The 27,858-nt window shown below is 47.5% G+C and overlaps 2 protein-coding genes across 6 annotated transcripts in view; both read left to right on the forward strand.

Moving 5' to 3' along the window:
- LOC125770854 (GDP-Man:Man(3)GlcNAc(2)-PP-Dol alpha-1,2-mannosyltransferase) overlaps nt 1–27,858 on the forward strand; it is a 39,238-nt gene that overhangs the window by 1,662 nt on the left and 9,718 nt on the right. The window contains exons 3-4 of one of the 4 annotated variants that reach the window (XR_007419247.1): nt 55–2,186; nt 2,382–2,798. The gene's annotated coding sequence lies outside the window, so the exon portion shown is untranslated. Of the gene's footprint in view, nt 1–54; nt 2,799–27,858 lie in introns of those variants that run through there. The other 3 variants (XR_007419248.1, XR_007419249.1, XM_049440889.1) reach the window with 3 other exon arrangements.
- LOC125770855 (uncharacterized) lies at nt 18,112–27,538 on the forward strand. 2 transcript variants are annotated; one of them, XM_049440890.1, is made up of 2 exons: nt 18,112–22,197; nt 24,693–27,538. In XM_049440890.1, exon 1 carries the CDS (start codon nt 21,064–21,066, stop codon nt 21,970–21,972), a length of 909 nt encoding a protein of 302 aa, XP_049296847.1. In that variant the 5' UTR covers nt 18,112–21,063; the 3' UTR covers nt 21,973–22,197; nt 24,693–27,538. The 2 variants fall into 2 exon arrangements, with proteins under 2 accessions (XP_049296847.1, XP_049296848.1); XM_049440891.1 differs by having other exon boundaries at nt 18,112–22,191; nt 24,687–27,538.

The following is a 27,858-nucleotide window of genomic DNA, read 5'->3' on the forward strand; positions in this document are numbered from 1 at the left end:
TAAAGAACGCAATAATGTTCTGCTTTAATTGTGTCCTATAACTTTCTTCTCCAGTTTTAGGGACTTGTATAGGACTTGTATAGTAAGACATATGTGCTAGGTGCTACTACTTGAAGTTTAAGCAGCAATTTGATCTGATTCCTTGGACGGTGCGGTAAGCGAAAATTATGACTTTATGCATTGATTTATTGCCACCGTTTACATGTAACAATAAGTTGTTTACATGGCTTGTAGGGACTTATAATTCTATGTGTTATTTAATTTATTCATTTTATTTAATTATTTTTGAGAATTACGGCTCTTCAGTATCCTATGAGTTTACATATTCACAAACTACTTCTTTCATGCCATTTGAATTATGCCCGGTTTTGAGTTATGTTGTTTTATTGTTGATGGCTCTATTGCTGGTGAAGTGTTGAAGATATCCTATTGCGGTGTGAACTAAACTCCGCAACCATACACATTTGTCTCTGCCAGATTGATACGCTATATACATTGGCGCAATCGAAAATCCATATAATTTTGCACTGAAGATGTCCGGTTTTCCGATTGATCACTGTATGTGCATCCAGTGCGAAATTATTCGACATTGGTCCGGACATTATCCGTATAAATCCACGATCTACAGAGATACGACCGAGCCAAGGCCGTAGGGGCACTTGCAGAGAGACCGAGAAAAGGAACCGGCTGAATTCAATCGCTCTTCCAAATACTTTGCCATTGAGACAAGAAAATTTGCTGTGGAGAACCGCTTCTTATGAAATCGTGGAATAAAAATGTTTCCTCAATAGATAGTGGTATTGTAATTTGGGGGCTATGTTCCTAACCTAAGAAAATAATAATTTTAGGTTCACTTTGATTAATGGTTCTCTCGGCAGCTGCTCGACGAACTCATGTTTAAATCCCACAACTTTTGGATCTTCCGAAAGCGCATTATCTGACTTGTCGGGCAATGGACCTGCGTTACATTTTGAAAACCGTTACGCCGTCAAGTGTAGCAGTCAAGAGATACGATTCCTAGGGATCAGAGGGTTACGAATACGAAGGGAACATTTAGGAATATTGAACGGGATAGAGCCAAACAGAAACGGAGCATCTATACAACCGAACAAAAGGGAAGCGACAAAGATGGTTTGCGATCGTGATCGACGATCCTCGAGAGAGTCAAGACCGAGCTACTGACACCTAGAGTTTGGGCAGGATGGATGCGGATCTTACCAGGAACAGCGAACTTGGTAAAGGATTGCTGTACCCGCTCGATTCGATCCATGTTGGATCCATGCTGTTGGTGACCAAATCACCTCCAGCAATACTCCAGCGATGATCAGACCAGCGAGCAGTACAGCACTTTTAAACATAGTGGATCTGAAGTCAAATCCTTCGCCAGTTGTTTCTTCTCCTCTGATATCATGATATCATACAGTTATAATGCTTTTTCTTGGATGTTTTTGAGGCTCAACGGTATGCGTTTCTGTGTTAAGTCATTAATCCATACGAGCAAAAGTTTCTTTACTTCGACAATACAAACTTCCAGTGTTCTTGTCATTATAGTAGACTCCAATGGAGCGTTTTTAATCGTTTCGTGAAACCGATCCTTTGCTCTAATTATAGTTCGAATGGTTGATTCTGGTCGATTTGTGATTGGCGATGCTTGCGTGACATTTAGTTTTTCATTAAAACTGAAATGGTTTCGGATGGTCACAAATCTATTAAAGTACAACACAGAACAATTTAAGCAGAAGAGGAAAAACGTGTGTTGTATATTCTAGGTTATTATTCTACTACTGTCAGTTCAGCTGTACAGTGCGTGCCACAAAACTACACCGGAACAATCCCGATGAAAATATTACCAGGTAGCCAACTGTCAGAAAGGTTGCATCCTGACACCCCTGCTCAACCGCTACAGTTAGCTAGCCCAACGCCAGCGCAATGTCTGCGAAATGCTGCTACAGGCAGACTCTTCGTCATCATATCCGCTTGCTGATCTGCTGATGGTATATATCGTAGACAGATTTTTCTTTGCCGAATCAGATCCCGAAGGTAGTGAAGTTTCACGTCTACTTGTTTCAAACGTCCAAAATCCTTTGACTCCTCGGCAATTCGCATTGATGACTGGTTGTCTTCATAGAACGTAATTGGCTCTTCGGGATCATATCCCATATCACGTAACAATCGTATCAACCATTGTTCATGGCATGCTGCCACGCACAATGCTGCTAACTCAGCCTCCGTTGATGAAAGAGAAACAACCTGTTGCTTTCGTGTGATCCAGGCAACAGTACATCCAAACACTTTGAATATTCCGCCGCTGACAGATCGCCTATCCACAGGATCGTTTGCCCAGTCGGCGTCCGAAAACACTTCCATCACCGCTGCCTTAGGGTTTTTACGACACACTAACCCAACATCCAACGTTCCTTTAATGAAGCGCAAAACTCGCTTCAAATAAGTCCAATGTAACTCCGTTGGGCAGCTTTGAAATTGACTGCAAATATTTACAGCTGCCGCCAAATCTGGTCGTGTAGTCAACGTTGCATATGTCAAACAGCCGATCAACTCTCGATATGGTTGGTTTGTTCGATCCTTCTCTTCACCACGAAGAAGCTTCAAGCGACTTTCCATTGGAGTCGAAACCGTTTTACAATTCTCCATCTCGAAACGCCGCAATAAGTCTTCCAAATATTGCTTCTGGCTGATCTTCATCACACAATTCTCGAAGTCACGATCGATGTTCATGCCAAGAAAGTTCTTCACTTCCCCGCATCGGTCATCTCGAATTCATGCGCCAAACAGTTTTTCACCGTCTCAACCAGCCGCAGTGACGTACCAGCGATGATAATATCGTCCACATATATCAGCATAATCACTGCTCCCTTTTCCGTTTTCCAGATATACAAGCATTGGTCGTTCTGACATGAGCCATTATCAACGTTCTTTTGTTTTGTTTCTTCATCCAAGAGCCGGCATTTTGCAAATTCTAGGGAAAGCTTCTCCTCTGGCATCGTTTCGCCGTCACCACGGTAGCATACCGTGAATCCATGGTCAGCAACAAATTGCACACGACATCGAGTTCATCCAACGGAGCCCCCGTCGCTCTATATTGTCGTACAACCTTATCAAACGCTAGAAAATGTTCCTGTAATGTACCACCATCCAGTCGTAGGCTGAGCATTTTCCGTTTGAGGTACATGCGACTTGCAATGATCTTGCGTTCAAAAAGGTTCTGCAGCGCGTCCCATATATCTTTTGGTGTCTGCTTTCCTTGAACGTATTCCAGTTGAGTGTCATGTATCCGCGATATCAACAACGATTTACACTTCCTATCTTTCTTCAATTGCGCTTCTAGTCCCGTTGCCTTCTTCTTCTTGATTTCAGCTGTATCTGAAATTCTGAATTCTGGCTGAAATTCCTCGCCCCCGTCACGTCCTTTGACTCCAACACACTGTTGAAATCGCCTGCAAGAATGACATGCTGGCATGCATTTCGCAGGAAGAACGCCAACGTTTGCTCAAAAAATTCCCCCCTCTCTCCTCTACGCTGACTCCCAGAGGGAGCGTAAACATTGCATAGTGTGGTATTATTCTCAAGCCTAAGACAGATTAAACGAGAATCTAAACTGCGTTCGACATGAGAAAATTTTAAGTGTTCACGTAAAGCGATCGCCTTACCCCTCCCCGAAACATCAACGTTGGAGACGACATTGAATCCACGTATAGACAGATCTGGAATACATACTTCTTGAAGAAATATGACGTCAAGATCCATTGTTCGGATAAAAGTTTTGAGGGCTTCTAGTTTCGTCGAGTTAGAAATTGTATTAATATTAATAGTAGCTAGATTATAGCTACTATTAACATTATTATTTACCTCGTTGGGCTCCATCGCGACGAATCTAAGATCATCTATTGTGTGGTAGTGAGCCGTTTGGGAGGACGACCAGGCTTGCGCTTGTTCGCACCCGTTAGGTTGTGTGAGGATGAAGAAGAGCCATCACTCTCGTGATCCGTCTCCGGATTTTACTTGCGTTTGATCGCAACCTGCTCATCTACGTTACGGAGAGGAATGGTAATTGAATGGATGGCCAGCGGTGTTTAGAACACGAGAAAGTCTGACAGTGCTCTCGATTCTGTATCCCTCTCAGCAGCAGGAGCAACGGCAGGCGCAGCGGCAGACGTAGTTTAGTTACGTAGTTACTAGTTTAGCGCCAGTATCCACAACCGTCGATGTAGTGGTGGCGCCTGCGACAGTAAGGATGTTTACTTCCTTACACTGCTCATTCTTAGTTGAGCCGTTCGGTTTTGGGCGGGACGGCCGAGCGACGATTGCTGGTTCGATCGGAATAACCAAACGATCAGCAATTTTGGACACGGGATCCTGCGCGACACTCGCTGCAGATGCCGATGACATTGCAGTTGAGTTGGGAAGTGTGGTAAACCTTACCTTCCCTTTACGACCCCGTCCCCTTCCTTTCGCACTGTTGTTAGTAGCTACGGTTGGAGCAGCTGTAGCTGCTGCTGGTGTTGGTGCTTTCTGTAAAGCATCCGCATACGACGTTGCCTTCTGTGTGCGTGAATCCTCTGCGTGAAACCGTTCCACACGGCTCTGGACACAGCTAAGACTGCTGTTGTCCACGGTATGTTACCCCCGTTTCCTGACCCCACACCATGATGAACGACGCGATGGGTTTTTTCAGCTTCATACGCACGATACGCATGCCTGTCAAAACACCAGCCAAACGCGTTTCCGGACCATACACACCGCGCACAATCGAGATTACTTCTCCGAATCGGCCAAGGTCGGCAGCCACATCCGCATCTGGTAGACCGGGAGGGAGCTCGCGTACCCTGACCTCCGTCGCACCATCCTCCATTTCAACACGGATAGGGAACTGCTTCCCCTCGTGCGTGATAAAATGCTTATCAGCGTGCTCCTTCACGATATTCATCGCTCGTTCCAGCGTTGGCATTGTCACGAAAACAACGCTTAAGACAGTGTTGCGCTGCACCATCGAAATGTCCTCTCCCGTCTTAAGGACGTTGAACAGAAAATTCACTGTCTCGTCCAACGTTGGGCCTACGGGAGCTTCGGAATAATCGATACGGAAGGTATTCCTTCCATATCTCTCGTATGAGCACATGGTAGCAAAGTAAACAAAAACACGTCTTTTCACTTTGACTGTTGAGAGCGCAATATTTGAAAACGAAATATTATGATTATAAAAATTTGTTTTTTTAAACATATTTATAGATTAACATAGATGAAATTCCTCAAATTTGTGTACCGGGTCATATATGTCTTGTACCTACATATATATACAGTGTCCGACAAAGCAATAAGGCAACCTCTTGTTCGATTGTTAAAATGTCATGAATGGTTACTTAAACTAGTTCAAATATTACCAATTTTTGAGAAAAGCATGAACAAAGTGTCTTTGTAATGTCCTCTTAACCGTTTTTGGTTTAAGCGTCAAGTAAGAAAGTTATGAGAAGAAGTAGTCAAAAAGTCAGAAATTCGTTCGAAAAAATTCGAAAAAATAATAATAAGGCCAGTTAAATTTTTTGTAGTAAAAAGTTTTTTTACTATCGTTTTGGGCGTTTCCTCCCACACTATAGCCATATCCCGGGCTTGCTCGGTAGTCTTAGTACTTAGTAGCATGCCCATCGTTCCGAAGAACAGCTCTAACTCTTCGGGGCATGGCTTCAACCAACGTTTGGCATCAACCAATCGCCCACAGGTTCTTTATCGGATTGAGATCCGGCGATTGTGCAGGCCACTCCATCACGTCAACTTTTTGATCCGCAAGCCATTTCTTCACCATTTTAGCGGTAAGCTTGGGATCGTTGTCGTGCTGGAACTGCCACTTCAGCGGCATCTCCCACTCGGCATGAGGCAACATCACGGTTCGCAGTATTTCTGCGTAGCAGTGCTGGTCCATAATACCTTTAATCAAAAAGATGTGACCAAAACCTTGCCACGAGAAACAACCCCAAAACCATGATGTTGCCCCCGTGCTTAACGGTCTTCACTGTGTACTGCGGTTTATATGCAGTGTTAACTGGCCGACGCACCCAGCGTTTGCCGTCCGAACCAAACAAATTGATCTTGGTTTCGTCGGACCACAGTACATTCCGCCACTTGTCGCTGGCCCAATCAATGCGCTTTTGCGCAAAGTTGATTCGCGCCTGCAAGTGGCACCGTTTCAGCAACGGAACCTTGCGGCGGGGACACCGGCCGACGAGGTTGTTCTCAACCAGGCGACGCTGGACCGTTCTATCATTTACCGATAGCTCCAGCTCGTCCCTTATCGCTCTGGCCGACTTAAACGGATCGGCCTTACACAACCGCGTCATCCTAGCATCGTCCCTCGCAGTAGTTTTGCGCGGACGACCGGTAGATACCTTTGTTCCCGTGCTATGAATAGCATTCATCACGAAGGTTTTCGAGCGCCCAAGCTTGGCAGCAATCGCGCGCTGCGACTCACCAGCAGCCGCCAAACGCTTGATCAGCTGACGCTGCTCTTCAGTTGCGTGCACACCACGACCCATCGCAAACAACACAGCAAAAACACTTTGAATAAAACGGAAGCAAAACAGAACGTGTGGTCTCGTCGAAGGCTTAGTTACAGCTCATCATAGTTTACAGAGTCCTAACCCATGAAGACTAAGAGCATTTTCTCTTTGGTAATTGTTCCACTTCTTGTAATCTACATGGTTGGCTATGGTGACCTTGTCATAGTGTACATGGTTATAGACCGGGACACTCCCACGGTGGTTGAAATGTCTTTTTGCGATATTTGCGCGCGGGACAAATCACGAATACGTTGGATTTTGTCCACTGTAGGTAACAGTGGTACGTTCCTTTCCTGCCAAAATAGTTGGTCCGAGCTGCAGTGTTGGTGTACCGAGAATTATCTTGACTAGGCGTATGCCAGTCTTTATTCCCGGAACCTTACTCTCCGGTCCATATTCGGTTTCCGTTACCGAAAGCACTTCACCAAAGCAAGCAAGCGCTGCTTTGATTTCGGCTTCGGTAACGTAGGGGGGAAGCTCGTGCAGTCGCATCTCCGTCGCTCCGTCCTCCAACAGAATCGGCAGTGGGTAAGCCGTCCCGTCGATCTGCAGGAAGTGCTTTCCCTGGTGCTCCTGCACCAATTTTTGCGCCTGCGCAAGCGTCTCCGTTTCCACGAATACAACCGCAGTAGACGTGCACATCTGTATCCGTGTCACGATCTCCCCGGCCTTCAGTGTATCGACTATAAAGTCGATCACTTCTGATCGAGAAGGGCGTTTGGAATCCCTTCGTACACGATCTTAAAGGTTTTGTCCCTAATGGGCCTAACTCCTTTGCCTCCATGGCTCGTCTTGTTTTTAATTGTATTTGTAATGACTTGTACTCTTGCTGATAGAAAACACGTCTGATCTACTCGACAGTCAAGAGCAAACTGCTCAATCAATGCGCTTTTGCGCAAAGTTGATTCGCGCCTGCAAGTGGCACCGTTTCAGCAACGGAACCTTGCGGCGGGGACACCGGCCGACCAGGTTGTTCTCAACCAGGCGACGCTAGACCGTTCTATCACTTACAGATAGCTCCAGCTCCTCGTCCCTTATCGCCCTGGTCGACTTAAACGGATCGGCCTTACACAACCGCTTCATCCTAGCATCGTCCCTCGCAGTAGTTTTGCGCGGTCGACCGGTAGATACCTTTGTTCCCGTGCTATGAATAGCATTCATCACGAAGGTTTTCGAGCGCCCAAGCTTGGCAGCAATCGCGCGCTGCGACTCACCAGCAGCCGCCAAACGCTTGATCAGCTGACGCTGCTCTTCAGTTGCGTGCACACCACGACCCATCGCAAACAACACAGCAAAAAACACTTATAGTAAAAAGTTTTTTTAATATCGTTTTGGGCGTTTCCTCCCACACTATAGCCATATCCCGGGCTTGCTCGGTAGTCTTAGTACTTAATAGCATGCCCATCGTTCCGAAGAACAGCTCTAACTCTTCGGGGCATGGCTTCAACCAACGTTTGGCACATTGCTGGAGGAATTGCGTACCATGCACGTTGGATATTCTCCCAAAGCTCCTCCTTCCTTCGAGAACCTGCGGCTGGAAGCTGCGACTTCGCAATCGCCCACAGGTTCTTTATCGGATTGAGATCCGGCGATTGTGCAGGCCACTCCATCACGTCAACTTTTTGATCCGCAAGCCACTTCTTCACCATTTTAGCGGTATGCTTGGGATCGTTGTCGTGCTGGAACTGCCACTTCAGCGGCATCTCCCACTCGGCATGAGGCAACATCACTGTCGAATTTTCGGATCGTGGTAGGCAAAATTTTAACACGACATGAATTTCATGTAATACGGTTCAAATTTATTGCCCTGACTATACTTTTGCCGAGTCCGAAAATAAGAGCACCGGCCCGCTTGCCGCCACCATATATATATATATATATCCTGACGCCCTCTATCGGAATCCAGCGGTCCTAGTACAGGGATGTCAAACTGTTTTGACATTCCGCTCGCCCGAAGTGAAGAGCTGATGAGATGGCTTGCACCAACCCAACAGCTAGGGGAAAACCCACTTCATTTTCCACCCCTCCGGTGACGTACGACACGACGCGATTCGCTACTGTCGCGTATACGTCATTATTGCTGGACGTTCTCAACTGTCCTTCAGTCATCTTCTTTGATGGGTGCCACCCAAGAAGATTACCGTTTGGGAGAAGTACCTCCCCCTCTGCCCCTTGGGGACGTAAGTCCATGGGCAAGTCCCATGATGGCGACGGAATGGCGGTCCGAGGCGCAACCGAATAAGCGTACTCGTTGATGATTCGAGCAAGCGCAACAAACGGTGATGGGACGGTCTCGTAGTGGATGTGGGTTGTGACATTAACTCTGCCATAATGCCCACAGAGACCAGAAACTGGTGTGGTGCTCAGTGACACACCTAGTTCCAGAGTCCATGGTACCCCGTTGTAGTCCGTGACATCTCCGATTCCCAACAGGTAATCGTTGATATCCTCCGGTATCGCTACGTCGGCAATACGCATGAACAAGAAATCGCGCAACTCGCGATTGATGTGGCTGTGAGAACAACTCACAGCGGCTAAGCGACGCCACAGCAGTACCACACAATAGTAAAAGTACTGCGCCTCGGAAATGGTTTTTCCGAACTTGGTGTCCTTAGAGATGGCTGCAGCGTACGATGACTGCACCAGCTGAGCGTATCCACTATAATCATTCGAAAAGCGGCCCAATCTTTTGGTGAGTGAGCCAGACGTCACACCCTCTATCAGGATAGAGGACTTAAGCAGTGGATCGTTCTTTTCCGAGCTTGACGCTGCGGAAACTGCTTTAGGTTGAAATACTACAGCTTGTGTAGCATGGTCTTCACGAGCAATCGGTTTTCCCAAGGACCTGGACAGGCCAACCGGTTGCTCGTGAAGACCATGCTACACAAGCTAAAGGGCCAGCCGCTGTTAAGACACCTTTAGGGTGGATCGTCTTCGGAGAATCCGGTAATTCATCACGCGACGACCATGTCCATAGTAAGTTCCACATTTGCATGTGCGGAACAGACGATCTACAAAATGATTGTGATGGCAACGACAGGGTGTCAAGAGAATGCACTTTCGGAAGCGTAAAAACCTTGTTCCTATTCTCTGGGTTGGCGATCTGAATGGCCAAACGCATAGAACGGGTTTCTTCCTTTTCGAGGTCTCCGGTCCACCGGATGTGCAATGGATGGGGAGTCCCGTTAAGTCCCAGTTCGTCTACTAAACTTTCCTCAATGAACGTGCCTGTTGAACCACTGTCAAGGAAGGCATACGTTTCAACAATCTTGCCATTTCCAAACACGAGTATGGGTACGTATTGCAACAGCACACCTCCAGTTGTAGACATATGGGAGTTAACAGACTCCGTAATGGACGAGTTCACCGCATTGTTTATCCGCGTTGGCTCCTCCGGCTGTTGAGCGCCGGACACGTTGTTTGAGCCCCGTTTTTGTCCTGCGTCGTGCAAAAGTTCGTGATGGGTTAACCGGCAACCATTCACCCCACACGACTTTTGTAATCTGCATCTGCCTTCGTGTCGGCGCAAACACTGTCGGCATGCGTTACCGCGCACGACAGCCCAACGTTGATCCGTATTCATTGCCAGGAACGTGGGACACTGATCTAGTCTACGACATGATCCCTTGCAGGTAAGGCAAGACTCGTCTTTTCTGTGAGAGGAAGAAGACGATTCAATAACTGTTTCAGGAGTTTCGCTTACCATTGTATTCAGGTATGTCGTTGGCTTGTTTTTTCGTGTTGATTTCGGCTTCGGTAACGTAGGGGGGAAGCTCGTGCAGTCGCATCTCCGTCGCTCCGTCCTCCAACAGAATCGGCAGTGGGTAAGCCGTCCCGTCGATCTGCAGGAAGTGCTTTCCCTGGTGCTCCTGCACCAATTTTTGCGCCTGCGCAAGCGTCTCCGTTTCCACGAATACAACCGCAGTAGACGTGCACATCTGTATCCGTGTCACGATCTCCCCGGCCTTCAGTGTATCGACTATAAAGTCGATCACTTCTGATCGAGAAGGGCGTTTGGAATCCCTTCGTACACGATCTTAAAGGTTTTGTCCCTAATGGGCCTAACTCCTGTTGCCTCCATGGCTCGTCTTGTTTTTAATTGTATTTGTAATGACTTGTACTCTTGCTGATAGAAAACACGTCTGATCTACTCGACAGTCAAGAGCAAACTGCTCAATCAATGCGCTTTTGCGCAAAGTTGATTCGCGCCTGCAAGTGGCACCGTTTCAGCAACGGAACCTTGCGGCGGGGACACCGGCCGACCAGGTTGTTCTCAACCAGGCGACGCTAGACCGTTCTATCACTTACAGATAGCTCCAGCTCCTCGTCCCTTATCGCCCTGGTCGACTTAAACGGATCGGCCTTACACAACCGCTTCATCCTAGCATCGTCCCTCGCAGTAGTTTTGCGCGGTCGACCGGTAGATACCTTTGTTCCCGTGCTATGAATAGCATTCATCACGAAGGTTTTCGAGCGCCCAAGCTTGGCAGCAATCGTGCGCTGCGACTCACCAGCAGCCGCCAAACGCTTGATCAGCTGACGCTGCTCTTCAGTTGCGTGCACACCACGACCCATCGCAAACAACACAGCAAAAAACACTTTGAATAAAACGGGAGCAAAACAGAACGTGTGGTCTCGTCGAAGGCTTAGTTACAGCTCATCATAGTTTACAGAGTCCTAACCCATGAAGACTAAGAGCATTTTCTCTTTGATAATTGTTCCACTTCTTGTAATCTACATGGTTGGCTATGGTGACCTTGTCATAGTGTACATGGTTATAGACCTCTAAGGTCAAAAGCATCTTCTCTTTGGTAATTGTTTCACTTTGTGTAATCTTCAGGTTTGCTTTGGTGATCTTGTCATAGTTTACACAGTTACAGCACTCCAAGATGTGCTGCAAGCGAGTGAAAAAACTGCAACAAAGTAACAATTCATATTTTTTGTATTTATTTTTTTAATTTAATGAATGAAAGCAAAAAATTTCGAACATAACATAAAATTTCGTAATCAATTTATATTTGTTCGATTTGGCCACCTTTGGCACGAATTGTGGCCTTTAGAAGGCCGATGAAGCCATTGCATGCTGCCCGAAAGTGGCTCTGCGGTATTTTGGCCCATTCTCGGCGAAGCGCTTGCTTGAGCTGATCCACACTTTGGTATTTTTTAGTTCCAACCTTACTTTCCAAAATACCCCAGGCACAATAATCCAACGGATTGGCATCTGGTGATTTTGGTGGCCATTGTGCGGTGGAAATGAAGCGACCAACTTCTCCTCCATTTGCAATATTTCGTTGCGAATCCTTTATTTTCGATTACAGCCTTGCACCTTTTAGGCATGGACTCAATCAGGTTGTCAATAATGTTTTGTGGAATCGCTGCCAAAGCCTTTTTGATTTCCTCAAACAGTTGATCCTTATTTCGAACACGATCACGATCGATTCTTTGGTTAACGATCTCCCACAGGTTCTCAATCGGGTTGAGATCAGGAGATTGCGGTGGCCACTCCAATACCGAGATGTCGTTATCCTTAAACCACTACTTAACCACTTTGGCAGTGTGGTCAATCCAATTTATTGGCATGTTTTGCTCAGCATATGGTAGCATCACGTCTTTGAGGATGTTATTGTACATAAAACGATCCATAATTCCATCAATTAGGTGAATCGGACATAATCCGTTTGCAGAAAAACATCCCCACACCATAACATCGTTTCCGGCTATCCCAATGTCTCCGAGGTCTTCCTCGGGGCTGGCGTGGGTGCCACTTCCGTCGCCTCCGGCGTGCTCCTTAATGACGCCAGCGTTGCTGGCGATAAATCCAGACGCGTCATCATCACCCGCGGAGACATGCTCATTTGGAATGACTTCCTCTTCCTCGGCCTGATGATTTCGCGAACCTCCGCGTCCGCCGACTCATCACTGAACACCTCCATCATTGCTGCGGGTCCGGATAACACTTACCCCACCTGATGCCGAAATTCCGCATCGAACGACGGTTTTCGGGCTTTTCTTGGTTATGAGTGGTGAAGGGTGAATGAGGGTGCTGGTGGGGGGGGGGGCGGGGTGTTGACGACTCGACGCCCCTCGCCGAGACCTTTCCCCCGACACCTCGCACGTCCGGATCGGTCCACAAATGCAAAAGTTATGCACCAAAAAAACGAAATGACACTCACACTACTACAGTTCTCACGCACACTATCAAGGTGATTTTTCCATACACAATAAAATCGTTGTTTTACGGCCGATTTTTCGTTTGAGGCACCCAGTGGGAGGTCTTGGCAAGACCTATCGTATGAGCAATAGCTGCTCCACTTCCGTTCTGATCGACTTCCGCTGATTTTTCGGATGCGCGCTTCCAATACGCGTCGAATGGTGCGCTTTTCACCCCGATCGGTGGAAAACTCTGGGAGTTATGGGCGGAAAACCGGTCCGCGAAAAACTCCTAGGTTTTTCCGACTTCGCGGAAAATGTTTCAGGCCCGCGATTCCGCGTCGCACACCAAGAACCAAAATCCTGGCCCCACGGATTTGGCCGGAATGTCCGTTTTCCTATTTATCACCGCACAACACTGCGTATACAGAAACACTCGGTGGAACAAAAAAGTGCCTTCCAGGCAGCACTTTAGCTAAAGTGTTACACCGAATTTAACACCTGGTGTTGTTTTGACCGGATTCACACGCGGCGACAACGCCACATCGGGCACATGGACGGCAACACACGCGGCGACACCAGACACCAGCTGCGGAAGCCGCCACGCACCGTTTGGGATTTTGCCGCAACACCACGTGTGTCGGTTTTTTGTCTCTTGTTCACGTGTTTTCACTCCGTAGAAATTTAACCAAACTTATCGCTTGTTAGTGACAAGGCGCTTAGGACACCCGCTGCTCCCAGTCGAGTGCCCCGACGCCCTGCCCTCCTTACAATCTAGACATGCCGCCTTGTTGCGGCAGTCTTTCAGGACATGTCCCTTTTGTCCACAGTTCTTACAAAGGTCTGGGCCGTCTGTCCTCTTTGGGGCATCGGTAGCTAAGATGCCCAACGCACCAGCACTTGAAACAGCGTACCAAGCGCTGTACTGCCCTAATTGGACAGACAGCCCAACCGACCTTAAACTTCTCCTTCTTGAGGAGTTTCTTGGCCTCTTGGTGGCCAACCTTAAGGCTGGCCACTTGTGTCCCTGGGACACCTCCTTTGCGGAGCCGTATGTAGCCAGTCGGCACGGCAATTCCGCATTGGCCATGCATGGCCGTGGCCACGTCCTCAGACCTGGTCACCTCATCCACATCGCGGACCTCCAACATAACTGTTGGGGCTAGTGCCCGCAATGTGGCCTTCTCTCCTATGTGCTTCTCGAGGGCCGGCACAATCTCACGTGCCGACTTACCTCGTTTCAGCTCCAACAGCAGGTCTCCGTTTTGGGCCCTTCGGACCTTGGAGACCTGCCGTCCAACCTCCTTAAGGTCCTCTCCATTGCGAAGACCCTTGAGGATCTCCGCGTAGGAGGAGGACTTCCCAGCTTTGGCCAGAACCGCTTCTGGTTTCTGCTTCTTAGACGGCTTTGCCGTCCGCATCGGTCCGGCCTTGCGACCAGCCGGCTTAAGCGGTTCCACCGTCTTCCCCTTTTTGGCCTGCCTAGCAAGCATGACCTTATTGCCTTTCTCCTTGGTAGCTTTGGTCTCCATTGCAGACTTCTGGGCCTTTGGCTAACGGCCCTTCTTCGTCTGCTGGAGGAACTCAGGTGCTTCAGTTGTTCGGGCTACGGTACTTTCCGCATTCCCGGACCCCTTTGAAGTCTTTCCTTCAAGTCGCTTGAGAAGCGACTTGTTCTCCTTAGATAACATCTCCAACAGTTCCAGGATTGTTGCGAACAGCTTCGGCTTGGCCTTGGCTGACTCGCCTCCTTCACCGAGGAGACGTATTCGCGGAAGCACTGCAGGTGCTGATCGGCAGCCTCCTTTAGCGCCTCGCGTTCTTCACGTTTTTGCTCGCGGAGCATCTTGGCCTTTTCCAAGACCGATATCTCCACGATGCACTGCTCCTTAGCAGTGTTCCTTAGCGACATGGCAATAGTATTATTAGAGTTCATCTTTGCTCTGTGGTCCAAACTTCAGTCCGCTATCACTGCCCGAAGACCGTAATCCCCTTAATGACCCCGTGGTTATCTTTGCAAGCCCTGTTGGTGTCCCGCTCAACTGTGCCCCACACAAAGTAATCCATAGGATTAAGGTCAGGGGAGCTGGGTGGCCAAACGTCGGTGCTGGTGTATCGGTCGAAATTGGCAGTGAGCCATTGGCGTGTTTTTACGGCCGTATGGCATGGTGCAGAATCCTGCTGCCAAACGTACGGCCGCCCATTGGCCACCGTCTCAATCCACGGCTTCACCACGGTGGCCAGCAGGTCAATATACCCGTCAGTATTCAGCCGCAGGCCCTGGAGGAAGATGTGAGGCGGCATCACGTCTCCCTCCGACGAGACGCACCCGAACACCATCACCGTCTGAGGAAACTTCGTCTGCGGCACACGGCGCACATCAGCAGCACAGTAAGCGAGCCAGCGGTTGTTCTGTACGTTGTGCTTCTGGTCTTGACAAAAGTTCTTCTCGTCAGAGAAGAACCACAACGTGCCTGGCCAGCTCAGCAAGCGCTTAGCGTTGGCAAGCCGCTTTTCGCGCGTTTTTGCTGTTATGAGCTGTCCCCTACGTCGCTTGTACGACGCGTACCGCAGGTCCTCATTTAACGCCACCTTGACGGTGCTCGGGGCCACGCCAACGTCTCGCGCCAGGGCCCGGATGCCGACGCCGGGATCGGCCGTCGCCCGCTGCTGGAATCCGGCCAGGAACGCGTCGGTCCGCACACAATCCGACCGCCTGCTATGCTGTTTGCGTACAATAACACTATCCACGTCTTCACCACACTCCTCGGGCTGTACGCGTATTGTTTTTACGGTGTTCAGCGAACACGGGTCTTTTGCAAATTTTAACCTTGCTAATGAACGGACGTTTCCTAACAAGCTAATTGTTGAAACCTTGCGCTTTGATCCGGCGACGAATAGTACTATCAGAAATGGGTAGCCGAAGGGTTTCCTGGATCTGGCGTACAGACACTTTTGGATTTTTTTTCACCTCTCGAACGATCCTACCGTATGCGTGATAATGTTTGCACCATTGAGCAACGTCAACATAAAAAAGGTTGTTAACATTTTCATGTTCAAGATTTTTTTTTAATTTAAAAGCAGAATGTTTCTTAGGGTCCCAAACTACGTTAATCATCGATCGAGTTTCCGTTTGCTACAATTACGGCCTCCACACGCTTCCGGAATGCACGGCAGGTTCTTATAATGTACTCTCCATCCATTTCTCTCCAGGTATGGGTCAATGTTTGTCTGAGGCTTGCTGTACTGGAGTGGCGTTTGGAACAGGCCTTGGCCTTCAGAAAGCGCCATATAGAATAATCCAGCGGATTAAGATCTGGGCTGGATGGCGGCCACATATCCTTCGTCCAGAACGGACGATGTTCCTGCAACCACTTCTGAGTGCGGTTCGAGGTGTGACACGGGGCCCCATCTTGTTGAAACACAACGTTTGGGTTCGGACCGTACTGTTCTATGATCCACGGAAGAACGTACTTACTTATAGTGATGGGAAAAGTTCCAAAAAAAAAGGAACGGTTTGAAAACGTTCACTCCAGGAAAGGAGCGGAATCACTCCAACAGGTTTTTGAACATGGTCCTACAAAAAAAATGTATGAGCCTGGATATGTGCTGACCGGGGGGGGGGGGGGGGGGGGTTGCCGGTGGTTGGAGCGGGGGGGAGTAATATTGCTTTCGGACGTTGTCAAGAAATATAATATAATATACCGTTTAAGTTGTTTTACATGTAACATTCATTAATTACATCACTTTTAATTCCTTTTGAAACATTATTCCTTTGCTTGTATCGACAACTCGGTGATCAGTGCTTGTTAATATATGAAAATCGTGAACGAAACGAGAATTAATTTTTACTAACAAACTACATTTTTGCAAAACTCTTACCTACCATAATTGTAATTCAGAAAAATCAATTCTTCAATTTTTTTGGATTTTAATCTATTTCTACGCTCGGGGGAAATTTGCCCTGTTTTAGAGAAAATTCTCTCACATGGAACGGATGTAGCTGGAACACACAACCGTTTCAGCATTAGATTATACAAGTTGGGATAAAATATTTTATTTTGCTTCCACCAGTTAAGAGGATCACCATTTCTAGTTAAATAAATATCTTTCATAAAATTTTCTACCTCTCGGGTTACACTGGCTCCAGGATGCAACGTTGTTTCCCTATTGCTTAATTTTGAGTCGTAATTGGCCCACAAGCGATTAACTATTTCTTGATCAGGTTCAGCAGAGTTTGCAGAACTAATTTGTACGGGTTGGTTTTGGGTTTGGTCGTCAATGATTATTTGTATTATTCTTTCGTACGTTTTTTTAAATAATTCTGCATCTTCCATGAATCCTTCCTGCTTATATTTAGGATCCAAAAATATCGCTTCCACCACAATATCATTATCTTTTACATGTCTTAGCCTCTCCAAGGGTTTCTTTAACAACGTTTGAACCAAAATTCGCACTTCTTCAATTAAATTTGGGTCGCTCTGTGTTTTCCTTAACTCTGCAATTATAATTCGACATATTACACCCATTTTTGAAAGAGTAACTGTTTTCTCCGCAGATACTTCAGTAGTTGCACAAATTAAACAGCTCTAGTACCGAAATTGCTTGTTCCATAATAACCCAATCTTTTTCTTGCAACTTGCTATGAATATTTAATATTGCCAAACAAGAAAGTAATGGTTCTTTATTTTTTAAAAATCTTGCAAGCATGTCGTTTGTGGAATTCCACCGAGTTGCAACATCTTGCTTTAGTTTTAGAACTTGACACTTGAGATTTTTCTGCATTTCCTCAAGTTTTTTGGTGGCCTTAGAACTTTTTTTAAAATGTCTAACAATGGACTTGACTTCATCAACAGTGGGTTTTATTGACTTTTCGATTCCTTCCTGCACAATAAGATTGAGAAAATGTGCAAATCAAGGAACATGACTAATTTTGGCAGAATCGGCTGTTGATTTCATATTCATATATTTCATATATTTTTATATAAACATATTATATGTATCACTATTATTCATATATTTATACATTTTATTTATCTTACATTTATAATGACTTAACATTACTTGGATGCATTAAATTTATTTACTCCAATTAAACTCGTATGCATTCATAATCTTCATACAAGGTTCTAACACGAAGATAAATTTCACAACAAAACCCACGAGTGCTAAATTTCACAACAACAACAAAATGCACGGGCTAGCTTATAAACGATAACGACTGAAATTTGGATCCGTTCCTAGGATTGAAATTTGATACCGTTCCTAGGAGTGAATTTTGGTACCGTTCCTAGGAGTGAAATTTCAAGCCGTTCCTAGGAGTGAATTTTGGTACCATTCCTAGGAGTGAAATTTCAAGCCGTTCCGAGGAGTGAAATTTCGATCCGTTCCTAGGTGTGAATTTTGAAGCCGTTCATAGGAGTGAAATTTGGTTCCGTTCCAAGGAGTGAAATTTGGTTCCGTTCCAAGGAGTGAAATTTGGTTCCGTTCCTAGGAGTGAAATTTAGAGCCGTTCCTAGGAGTGAACTATGGTTACACTCTTGGTTACATAATCCATTGTATCGGGAGTAGGTGTTAATGACGGCGCTAGAAAATCAGCAGGCAACCGTAAATTTTGTCCGTAAACTAATTCTGCTGGAGTACATTTAAGATCTTCTTTATGTGTTATTCGTATTCCTAAAAGTACTATTGGTAACTTTTCAGTCCAGCGTTCAGAGGTATCATTTGCCATCAGTGAACCTTTCAATTGCCTATGAAAACGTTCCACTAATCCATTTGACTGTGGATGATACGCAGTAGTGGTAATGTGATGACTACCTAATAGCTTAGTCAGCTCAGCAAATAGTTTCGATTGAAACTGCCTACCTCTATCTGAAGAAATGTTTACAGGACATCCAAATCGAGATACATAGTTTTGAACTAGCGTTTTAGCTACTGTCTCAGCGGTAATATCGGCTATTGGAAATGCTTCCGGCCATCGAGTTACATATCGGTTACGGTTAATATGTAAGCCATATTATCGGAAAGAGGAAGCGGTCCTACTATGTCGATATGTATGTGATCGCATCTTCCTGATGGAAGGTCAAACCGAGACAAGGAATTACTAGCAATCTATTTGGCTATCAAACATTTTCGGTATTTCATAGAAGGTTTTGGCAAGCCAGCGAGTGAGGATCTCCGATCCTGATCAAAATAAAAAAGAAGTTCAACCCCACTTCAGAACTATTTTTGGTGCGTGCAAAAAATTTTTATTTACTATGATTAGGTAATGAATCTGTTAGAGTACGTTTATAAGTAGCATTTACAAAAATTTGCAGTGTTCTAACTTCATTTCTCACTAAAATCATGGCAAAAATGTAAAAAATCAAGGGGTGGGCACTTTATTTTGACAGCCACTGTACTTTAATGTGTTGAGTGTACTCTGAGCGGTCATCAATGACAAACCCCAAGTACTTCAAACTTCGCGACGACGGTATCACAGATGCCCCGACATGAATAACCGAACTTTGCTGACTTCGGTGAGAGCTCACTAGAATATATTCCGTCTTAACAGGTGCGAGTTCCAGTCGCACAGTATGCATTCAAGAGGATATAGTTTGGACCGACTCCTCAACAACTCTCTCGACCTCATTGATCGTACTACCTAACACCGTAAGTACAATGTCGCCTGCAAACCCGATTACAGTCGCTCCCGGTGTCAAGGGGAGCGTTAAAACGGCATTGTACGTGATGTTCCAGAGGGTCGGCCCTAGGACCGAACCCTGCGGTACGCCTGCCCATATTCTGCGCGCCACGGTACCTTGTGACGTTTCGTAGACCAGTACCCGGTCTCGGAAATAGTCACCAATAAGGTCATAAAGGTACTTTGGCACTTGAATTCGAACATCTCTGGCTGCGACTTCATGGCTGCAGCCAGCGCGGTGTGTGGTTAACAACGCATTCGGTTCGGTTGACGTTCTGCTGAGGTGTGCGTAGCTATTCGTTTCCGTATCGCGTTTCACACCGTTTAAATATCAATTTACACTCCTTGAGTTTTTTGTTTCGATTTTGTATACACTTCACTTTTTACGTGATTTAGGTTAGTTTAATTGTTTGTGACACACTTTCTACTCGACAATATTATTGTTTTTTTTCTCTTTTCGGTAGTGTAAGCACTTTTATTGCGCGTTTTTGCGCTTGGTTACGGAGCACTTTGTACAGGGTTTTCACTACCTTAATCACGCACATTATGGTTAACACCGTAAGAATTATATTAAGTTTGAAATCGTGTGTCAAATGATGTTCTGTGTGAATGTTTTGGGTTTGAATCACTGTGAGATCATGGTCTCTTCCCATTTCGGTTTCACTTATTGTTTTTTTTTTTTGTTTTTAATCACTTTCTACACCACTATCATAGTCACTGTCGTACCTATGTGCATTTCTTAATGCTTCCGTAAGTTCTCTCTTAAAATATTGCACGTGGTGGTGGCTTTCTATTATGAGGTTCTCAAGAATTCTAGTGTTGTTATAATCTTTAATATTGTCAACTTTTCTCAAGAATGACCTGATTCTTAACACTCCCTGTTCTGTGGTATATTCTTCGAATGTCGCCAACCTTTTCATTTGCTCGAAAAGTGCCTCGTGAAGATTGTTCACTTCTTGTTTCATTATTTATGTTGCACCAATTTTAAATGCACCAAGTTTGCATTTTTTTTTATGTCGTTTTCGCGTCACAAGGTCGCTTTACCTTGCTTGTTATGCTAAAAACATAACCACTGTCACGGTCGCCATGTGGTAAACAACGCATTCGGTTCGGTTGACGCTACGGCGCGCGTTCGATTACAACGGTTTACTTCGCGGAACGATCGGTGCGCGGCACTTACTGAAAAGTGCTGACTCGTACTTTTACACGGTGACTCATTTGAACGAAGGTGGACTTAAACGATTGGTGCCGGATCGAGCCTTACCTCCATTAAGGGAACACTGATGAGTGGAAATAAAACTCTAGACATGTATTACTTCACTGATGTCAGAATCTCGAGTTACATCAGCAACATGCCTCGTCCACGATCTGTAGACCACATCGCGGATTCTGTGAGGTCCCCACATCGCGGATTCGGTGAGGCGAATTGTGGGGGTCCGTGGTCGGGCTTTCGTCTTGCACTCCAGTGCTTCGGACACTTTCCGCCACATCTCAAGCGTCTCATTGTGGTTCTTGCAGGACAATTCCAGAAGAATATTCCCCTAGAAATTCATCCTTACACGCTCCACTTTCTGCCGATCATCACCCAGCTTTTCCTTGAGGATGCGCATCATCTCGTTCTGTGTTGTTTGTTGTTTCCAGCTCCAACGCATCTAGGACGCGATGCGCGCGCTGCTTCGGTTGTTTTGTTTACTGCTGTTGCTCCGGTTGCTGCTGCTGCTGCTGGTTCGTGTCAAGCGCCGCTGCTTCCGCTGCTTCCTCCGTGCCCGTCGCTTGGCCTGTTTGCTCAGAACTTTTGTCCATTCGGGTGTTCTTGAGACTTGTCCTGGTCTGTTGTCCGTAGTCTTGTTCTTGTTTTGTCTGCGTTTGCGTTTCTTTGTCTTTTTGGCTGTTTGTGTGTCTGTGTGTTTGTCAGTTATGTTGCTTGTCTCATCGTTTGAAAGGGTCAAGGGTGTGTCCGTGGTCGTGGGGATGTCAGAGTTTTGTGTGGTTTCGGTCTTTTTGTTTGTTTGTGTTTTGGTGTTTGTGTCTTTTGGTGTTTTTGTCATTTTGTTTGTGTGGGTCGAAGGGTTGTTTGTTGGGGTGTCTTGTGTGTTTGTTGGTTTGTCTGTTTGTGTGGTGTCTTCGCTGTTTGGGTTGTCTGATGTTTGGTTTATCTGTGTTTGTGCTTGTGTTTGTTCCTGTGTCCACTGTTTTACAGCGTTCAACTTAAGCAGAAGCTTATTGTTGGCCTCCAAGATCAGTTCCGTCATGTGCGTCAGTTCTTCCACCTCCTCTTTGGTCGGACCAGGTGACAGCTGTTTTCCGGGTAACTGGGGTGCAGGCTGGGCCTCCACGAGTGAAGACCTGGCCACATTACCCGTGGACTGCCGCTCAACCGGTGTCGCAATGAGTTCTGGTAGTTCGTCCACTACACGTGGCGGTGATTCGGGAACGTCCGTCATTGTTGTTTGTCCCTGTCTTGATTTTCCGTCTTGTTTTTGGAGGTCTCCCGAGCCGGTCCCGACAGTCGCTTGGGGGATGCGGTCAGTTACGGCCTGGATGTACTGCGCGTCATTGGAGCTGCCTTAAGACGCCTCAAGGTAGCGGTATACCGCTCACTTGGCGTTTCCCTCATTCTCTTCAAGAATGAGGCACAGATCTCCAGGCCTTCCTTCCGCATTTGCGATGGTGGGCCTTCGAGCACCAGCACCATAACAGAAAATCCTTTAAAGGTAGGTCGTGCCACCTCCGTTGGTATGCAAACTAGATACGACGGTCTAGCTACATTCCGCCCGGCACCACGCGGAGGTGAAGGTCGGACTTTGCCGGGCCTGCCTTTGTACCTTTTTTTTTTTTTGTTGATGACCGAGAGGAGAACTTTCATAGGGACCCATCTTCCAGAAGGGGAGACCAGCTCGGCTGGAAGCACCACACTCTGGGTACTGTCCGATTTGCACCAGCACCAGTGCACCTACGGACTGAACTCCTCTCGAACCTCGAACTACTGACGGATCACCCAGGAGGGTATTACTTCGTGCAGCAGCCCTTAGGGTACATTCGATTGAGTTAAAAGAACCGAATCTCCCACGGCACCGCGCTGTTGTCCTTGGCTAGGGGACAAGGCGTAAAATGGACGGTATCTACACCTCAACGACAAGTACATAAGTCTCACCGCCGAGGATAAGACCGTCAAGACCTGTCACTGAATTGTCCTACAACAATTAGTGCAGGCCACTACGTACTACTTGCAAGGCCCCGAAGAGACCTTGCTTTCGCTCCTCCCCTTATCATTATCATATCATTGGTTGCGGCGCTCGTTGCGTATTGCACGCTGTTGCAACCGCACCAAACGACGATGTCGTCTATTACTGCCGCTACCAACCCAGGCTGGCTTGTTGGAATAAGCCGCTGCACGGGGAATGCGCCGCAAGTGACTATTGCAGCTGACTGATCCTCCGCATACAAAATGTTGCGGTTGTGTGTCTTGTCTAACACTGGATCAGCCACTAGAACTACATCAGCCTTCTCCTCCAATGCCACCTGCCACATCAAATGGTAAGATGCGGCACAGTGGTTCTGGTTATGTTGTAGAAACCTAACCATTATCGCTTACTTACGACAAAGCGCTTTGGACACTCACTGCTTCCAGTCAAGTGCCCCGACGCCTTGCCCCCCTTGCATTCCAAGCATGCCGCCTTGTTGCGGCAATCTTTCAGGACGTGTCCCTTTTGTCCACATTGTTTGCAGAGGTCCCTTCTGTCCTCTTTAGGGCATCTGTAACTTAGATGCCCTATGCACCAGCACTTAAAGCAGCGAGTATATCGTTGCGCTACTTTTATAGGGCAGATCGACCAGCCTACTTTGAACTTCTCTTTTTTGAGAAGTTTTTCGGCTTCCTGGTGGCCAACCTTAAGGCTGGCCACTTGTGTCCCTGGGACACGGCCTTTGCGGAGCCGTATGTCCGCAGACGGCACGGCAACTCCGCACTGGCCCTGAATGGCCGTGGCCACGTCCTCAGACGTGGTCACTTCGTCCACATCACGGACCTCCAACAGAACTGTTGGGGCTAGAGCCCGCAATGTGGCCTTTTCTCCAATGTGCTTGGCGAGGGCCGGCACAATCTCACGAGCCGATTTCCCTTGCCGAAGCTCCAGCAGCAGGTCTCCGTTTTGGGCCCTTCGGACCTTGGAGACCTGCTCTCCTACCCCTCTGAGGTCCTCCCCGTTGCGAAGACCCTTGAGGATCTCTGCATAGGAGGAGGACTCTCCTGCTCTGACCAGTACTGCCTCTGGTCGCTGCTTCTTTGGCGGCTTCGCCGCCCGCGGCGGTCCGGTCTTACGACCGGCCGGCTTGGGCGGCTCCACCGCCTTTCCCTTCTTCGCCTGCTTTGCAGGCTTGACCGCTTCGCCTTTTGGCTTCTTCTTGGCCGACTCCATGGCAGACTTTTGGGCATCCGGCTTGCGGTCCTTCTTCGTCTGCTGGACGAACTCTTGTGCCTCAGGTTTCTGGGCTACGGTGCTTGCCGCACTTCCAGACCCCTTTGAGGTCTTTGCCTCAAGTCGGTTACGTAGCGACTTGTTCTCCCTGGTTAACGTCTCCAATAGCTCCAGGATTTGTGTGAGCAGCTTCGGCTTAGCCTTGGCTGACTCGCCCCCTGTTAGCGAAAAGACGTATTCGCGGAAGCACTGAAGGTGCTGATCTGCAGCCTCCTGTAGCGCCTCGCGTTCTTCACCTTCATGCTCGCGAAGCATCTTGGCCTTCTCCAAGGCCGATAGCTCCGCGATGCACTGCTCCCTAACAGTGCTTCTTAACGACATGGAAAAATTGTGGTTAGAGTTCATTCTATCTATTGGGTCCAAACTCCAGTCCGCTATCACTGCCTGAAGACCGTAGTCCCCTTAATGACCCCGTGGTTATCTATGCAAGCAGGGAGGCCACGCGAGGGTTGGTGTGCGCCCTTATGAGGCAACACATTCAGAGCCAGGTCGGGGTAAAGCAGGGCGCTAGCTCACCTGCACCTACGGTCCATCGGTTTTTGCGAACCGACGACAGACAGTGAGCGCTTCTGGAGACATGCCAAGTTTTACTAGGACGGAGGCAGGCTTCCCATTGATCCAAACCGCCGTTTCAAGTTGATTTCACCCAACCTTACTAAGGGGCTGGGCTGGGTCGCCCACCAGCACCAAAAACAGATCCTTCTTTAAAATCCAAAACAAGTCCTTCAGGCGTGGGTCGTGCCGCCTCCGTTGGTATGCAAACTAGATACGACGGTCTAGCTACATTCCACCCGGCACCACGTGGAGGTGGAGGTCGGACTATGCCGGGCTTTTTTTTTCTTTTTCTTCGGTTTGAGGGAATGATGCTTCTACAACATCAGTGATCACAAGACATATATACTGGTACGCGCCAGGGACATAAACGGTGGCTGCCTTTGGCATACACGTAATCTTCATCTTGTTTGAAGAAGTCTTCTGATCGTGGACCTTAACTGGTATGGTAACCGAAACAGCATGGTTCAACCACTTCGTGGTTGTGTGGGCCAATATGTATGGACCTAGCCATGACTGACCTCTCCAGCTCATCTTCACGGGGATGAACTTGATTTTTTCTACAGGCACCTGTTCCTGCTTACTGTCGAAGATCACGTCCGACACTGTCGAAGATCCGCTGACTAGTCGTGAGTACTGGGATAGTGTCCGCCAGTACAGGTTGCTTGCTCCAGCATCTGTACCAATCTGTGTTGATGTTGAGTTTGTTGGGGCGCTCGTCCACTTGCGGGTTGTTCCAGCTACGTCAGCGTACCCATTAGCAACCAAGTTCTGGACATTACTTGTAGAGTAAGCCATCCATTCCACCGGGGCAATACAGTGCATAAGTAATCCCAATCTGATGAGGGGCGCCTCGTCAGACATCGACTGGATGCCCGTTCTCCGAGAGGTCTCCATCAAACAGATCAAGGCACTCACGTCTTTCATTCCTTTCACCGGCATCATTGACCTCAGCAACGTCGGGTTTGACTCTGTGTCGATTATCGACTTGAGCATCAAACCCTGCTCTGTCAATAGTGGTTCCTGGGCTTCAAGAGGGTTGTTGACACTAACACCCACTCCCGGAAACTTGTCGATTGCGGAGTGCGTCGACCCAACCGTGACGTTAACAGCGATCAGCGGATCCGCCCACATAACTGAGCTATACTGAGTGACCTTCCCTTCTCTTTCACTTACTACCTCTTCGGTGTTACAAGGTAGAAATTGTGTTCCGCTCGGAACCGGATCTCTTAGAGGTTCAGCAAATAACTTGGCCAAGAGTGCCGACGCACCTGCACTTGCTGACGGTGTCCCGGAAGGACCTCCACTGCCAACTGGTCGACCGGGGTGAGGATCTCCTCCATCTCCAGAAGATCCACTTCCCCCTCCGTCACCAGGGTCGCCTCCACCACCCGCTGGACTAGAACCGCCGCCCTGGCCACCGTTGTTGCTACTACCACTACCGCCCTCCCCAGCGCCCGACCGATAGTTGACATTCGCATTTGAATTTGCTCTGCCACCGTCGTGCCTCGCAATGGAGTTGTCGTGTGATTGTAGACCAGCTGTGGCCTGGCGAGTAATTCGCTTTCCAACCCCTGTTCTAGAAGGTCTGTCTGTTGTGCTAGTTCCAACAACCTCCCACGATCCGTGTCCGTCTGTGTTCCCCTGGACTCCCTCACGAAACCCAGAGCGCGAAATATTTTCCAAACCGTCGACGAAAACGGTTTGGACGGCGGACTGTGAGGAGTCCGCCAATTGTGGACCATCGACGTCTGTCATGATCCTGTAGGTATTTTTTGTTTAGGTGTTCCTCTTCACCGGTCCTTTGTACCTTAGATGCGCCGTTGCATCCTTAGATGCCTTAATAAAATTAGGCCTATCTTTGGAATTATCTCCAAATTTCGGCAAGCATACAACTGCTTGCCCCTTGAAATAGATCGTCCAATCTGATCCATCTGATTCCTTTTTGATAAACATTTAAGGGAATATTATTGTCAACCCTTCTAGTTGTTGTTACCCTTGGCAAAACTTTCCTGCTCCGGTAAATTTGGAAATATAGGAGAATGGGAAGAAGGAATAAGATTGGTCGTTGCACAAGCCGAGCTGACCGAACCTTCGAGGGAAGGAGGGAAGGAACCGACAACAAGCAAAGAACTCAATTCACCGGAGAACTCAGTTCTGTCGGACCTGCTGCGCTGTGAAGTTTTCGCTACCATAGCTACTGTCTCTTGAGGACTGTCGATGGTAGCAGCGGGCATCCTCCTTCACCAGCAAACAGATCGGTACTACGCCTGTAATTACGGCGGCCGTCTCGTATCGCACCGTTCTGAATGCAGATGCTGTCCGCAGGAGACATTGTCGCTGAGTACGCTCTAGGAGCCTGCGGTTGACTTGTCTCTCGACTGCAACAGCTCAATGTGCGGGAAAGATGGACGCTATGAAGGGAAAGATGGACACTTATATAAACTTACAGATTTTTATTTCTTTTCTTTTTTTTAAGTTTAAGAAGATGAGTATGTTTTAACATAATGTATTGTTCTTCGATTTCAAATGCATAAACAAAGATATTTATTTATGATATTGTTTAAGTCTTTTAAACGTGTTAACATTCATTGCAAAAAATCATTTAAATAACTATAAGGAACGATTGACAATTTTACTAAATGTTAATATCAGCTCTGGCAGACTGTTGTAGAGGAGATTGTTTGCCCGAGGAGACAAGTATTTGTGACGAACATGTTGTTTAGATGTTCTGATTTGAATTTGTTTTGATGTGTTGATTTGAGTTAGATTTGAACTCAGTATTTGAGTGAACGCTGTAGTGTCGGGCAAACTTGTCATTGGGCTGCTGTGGAAAAACTCTGCAGAAATCCCCAGCGTGCTTCCATAGACTAGCTCGGCGGGCGATGCCTTGATGTCATCTTGAATGAGCACCTCAATCCAAGGAGAATCAAGGGTAGATGGTCGACCCAGTGCGTGGTGTCCTTGCGGCAAATCGCCGCCTTTAACGTCCGATGCCAACACTCAATCAATCCATTGGCTTCAGGGTGGTATGCCGTGGTCCGCAGATGTTTACTGCCAAGCGCCTGGGTAAGCTCGGTGAAAAGTGCTGTCGATCAGATATTGCTGATTACTCTTTCGGTCGAAGATCGTCAACCGGTTGCTCACAGGCGTGATGGTGTTCACCTGCGGGCCAATATCCCCGACGACTCCACAGAAAGAAGATGATGGTGGTTGCCTCCAGTTCGGGTAGGCGGAAGATGAAAATCGACATGGCTGTTGGCAGGATCGGGCGGCGCTACCAAATCGTCGATGGTAATAGCACTCCTCAGAAGTTCCATTGGCTTCGCGTAGAGGTGTTGGCGCGCGACGCCGAGAATTCTCGCGACGGCGCGTTGCCTCCATGAACTCCGTTAACTTTCGGTTCAGGGTTGCCACTTCTCGGGAT

The sequence above is a fragment of the Anopheles funestus genome, chromosome 3RL, assembly GCF_943734845.2.
Source record: "Anopheles funestus chromosome 3RL, idAnoFuneDA-416_04, whole genome shotgun sequence".
Classification (NCBI taxonomy): domain Eukaryota; kingdom Metazoa; phylum Arthropoda; class Insecta; order Diptera; family Culicidae; genus Anopheles; species Anopheles funestus.

Bases quoted from the DNA above. Each gene is read 5' to 3' on its own strand.
- LOC125770855 (XM_049440890.1), top strand. From the start codon at position 21,064: ATGCGCGCGCTGCTTCGGTTGTTTTGTTTACTGCTGTTGCTCCGGTTG.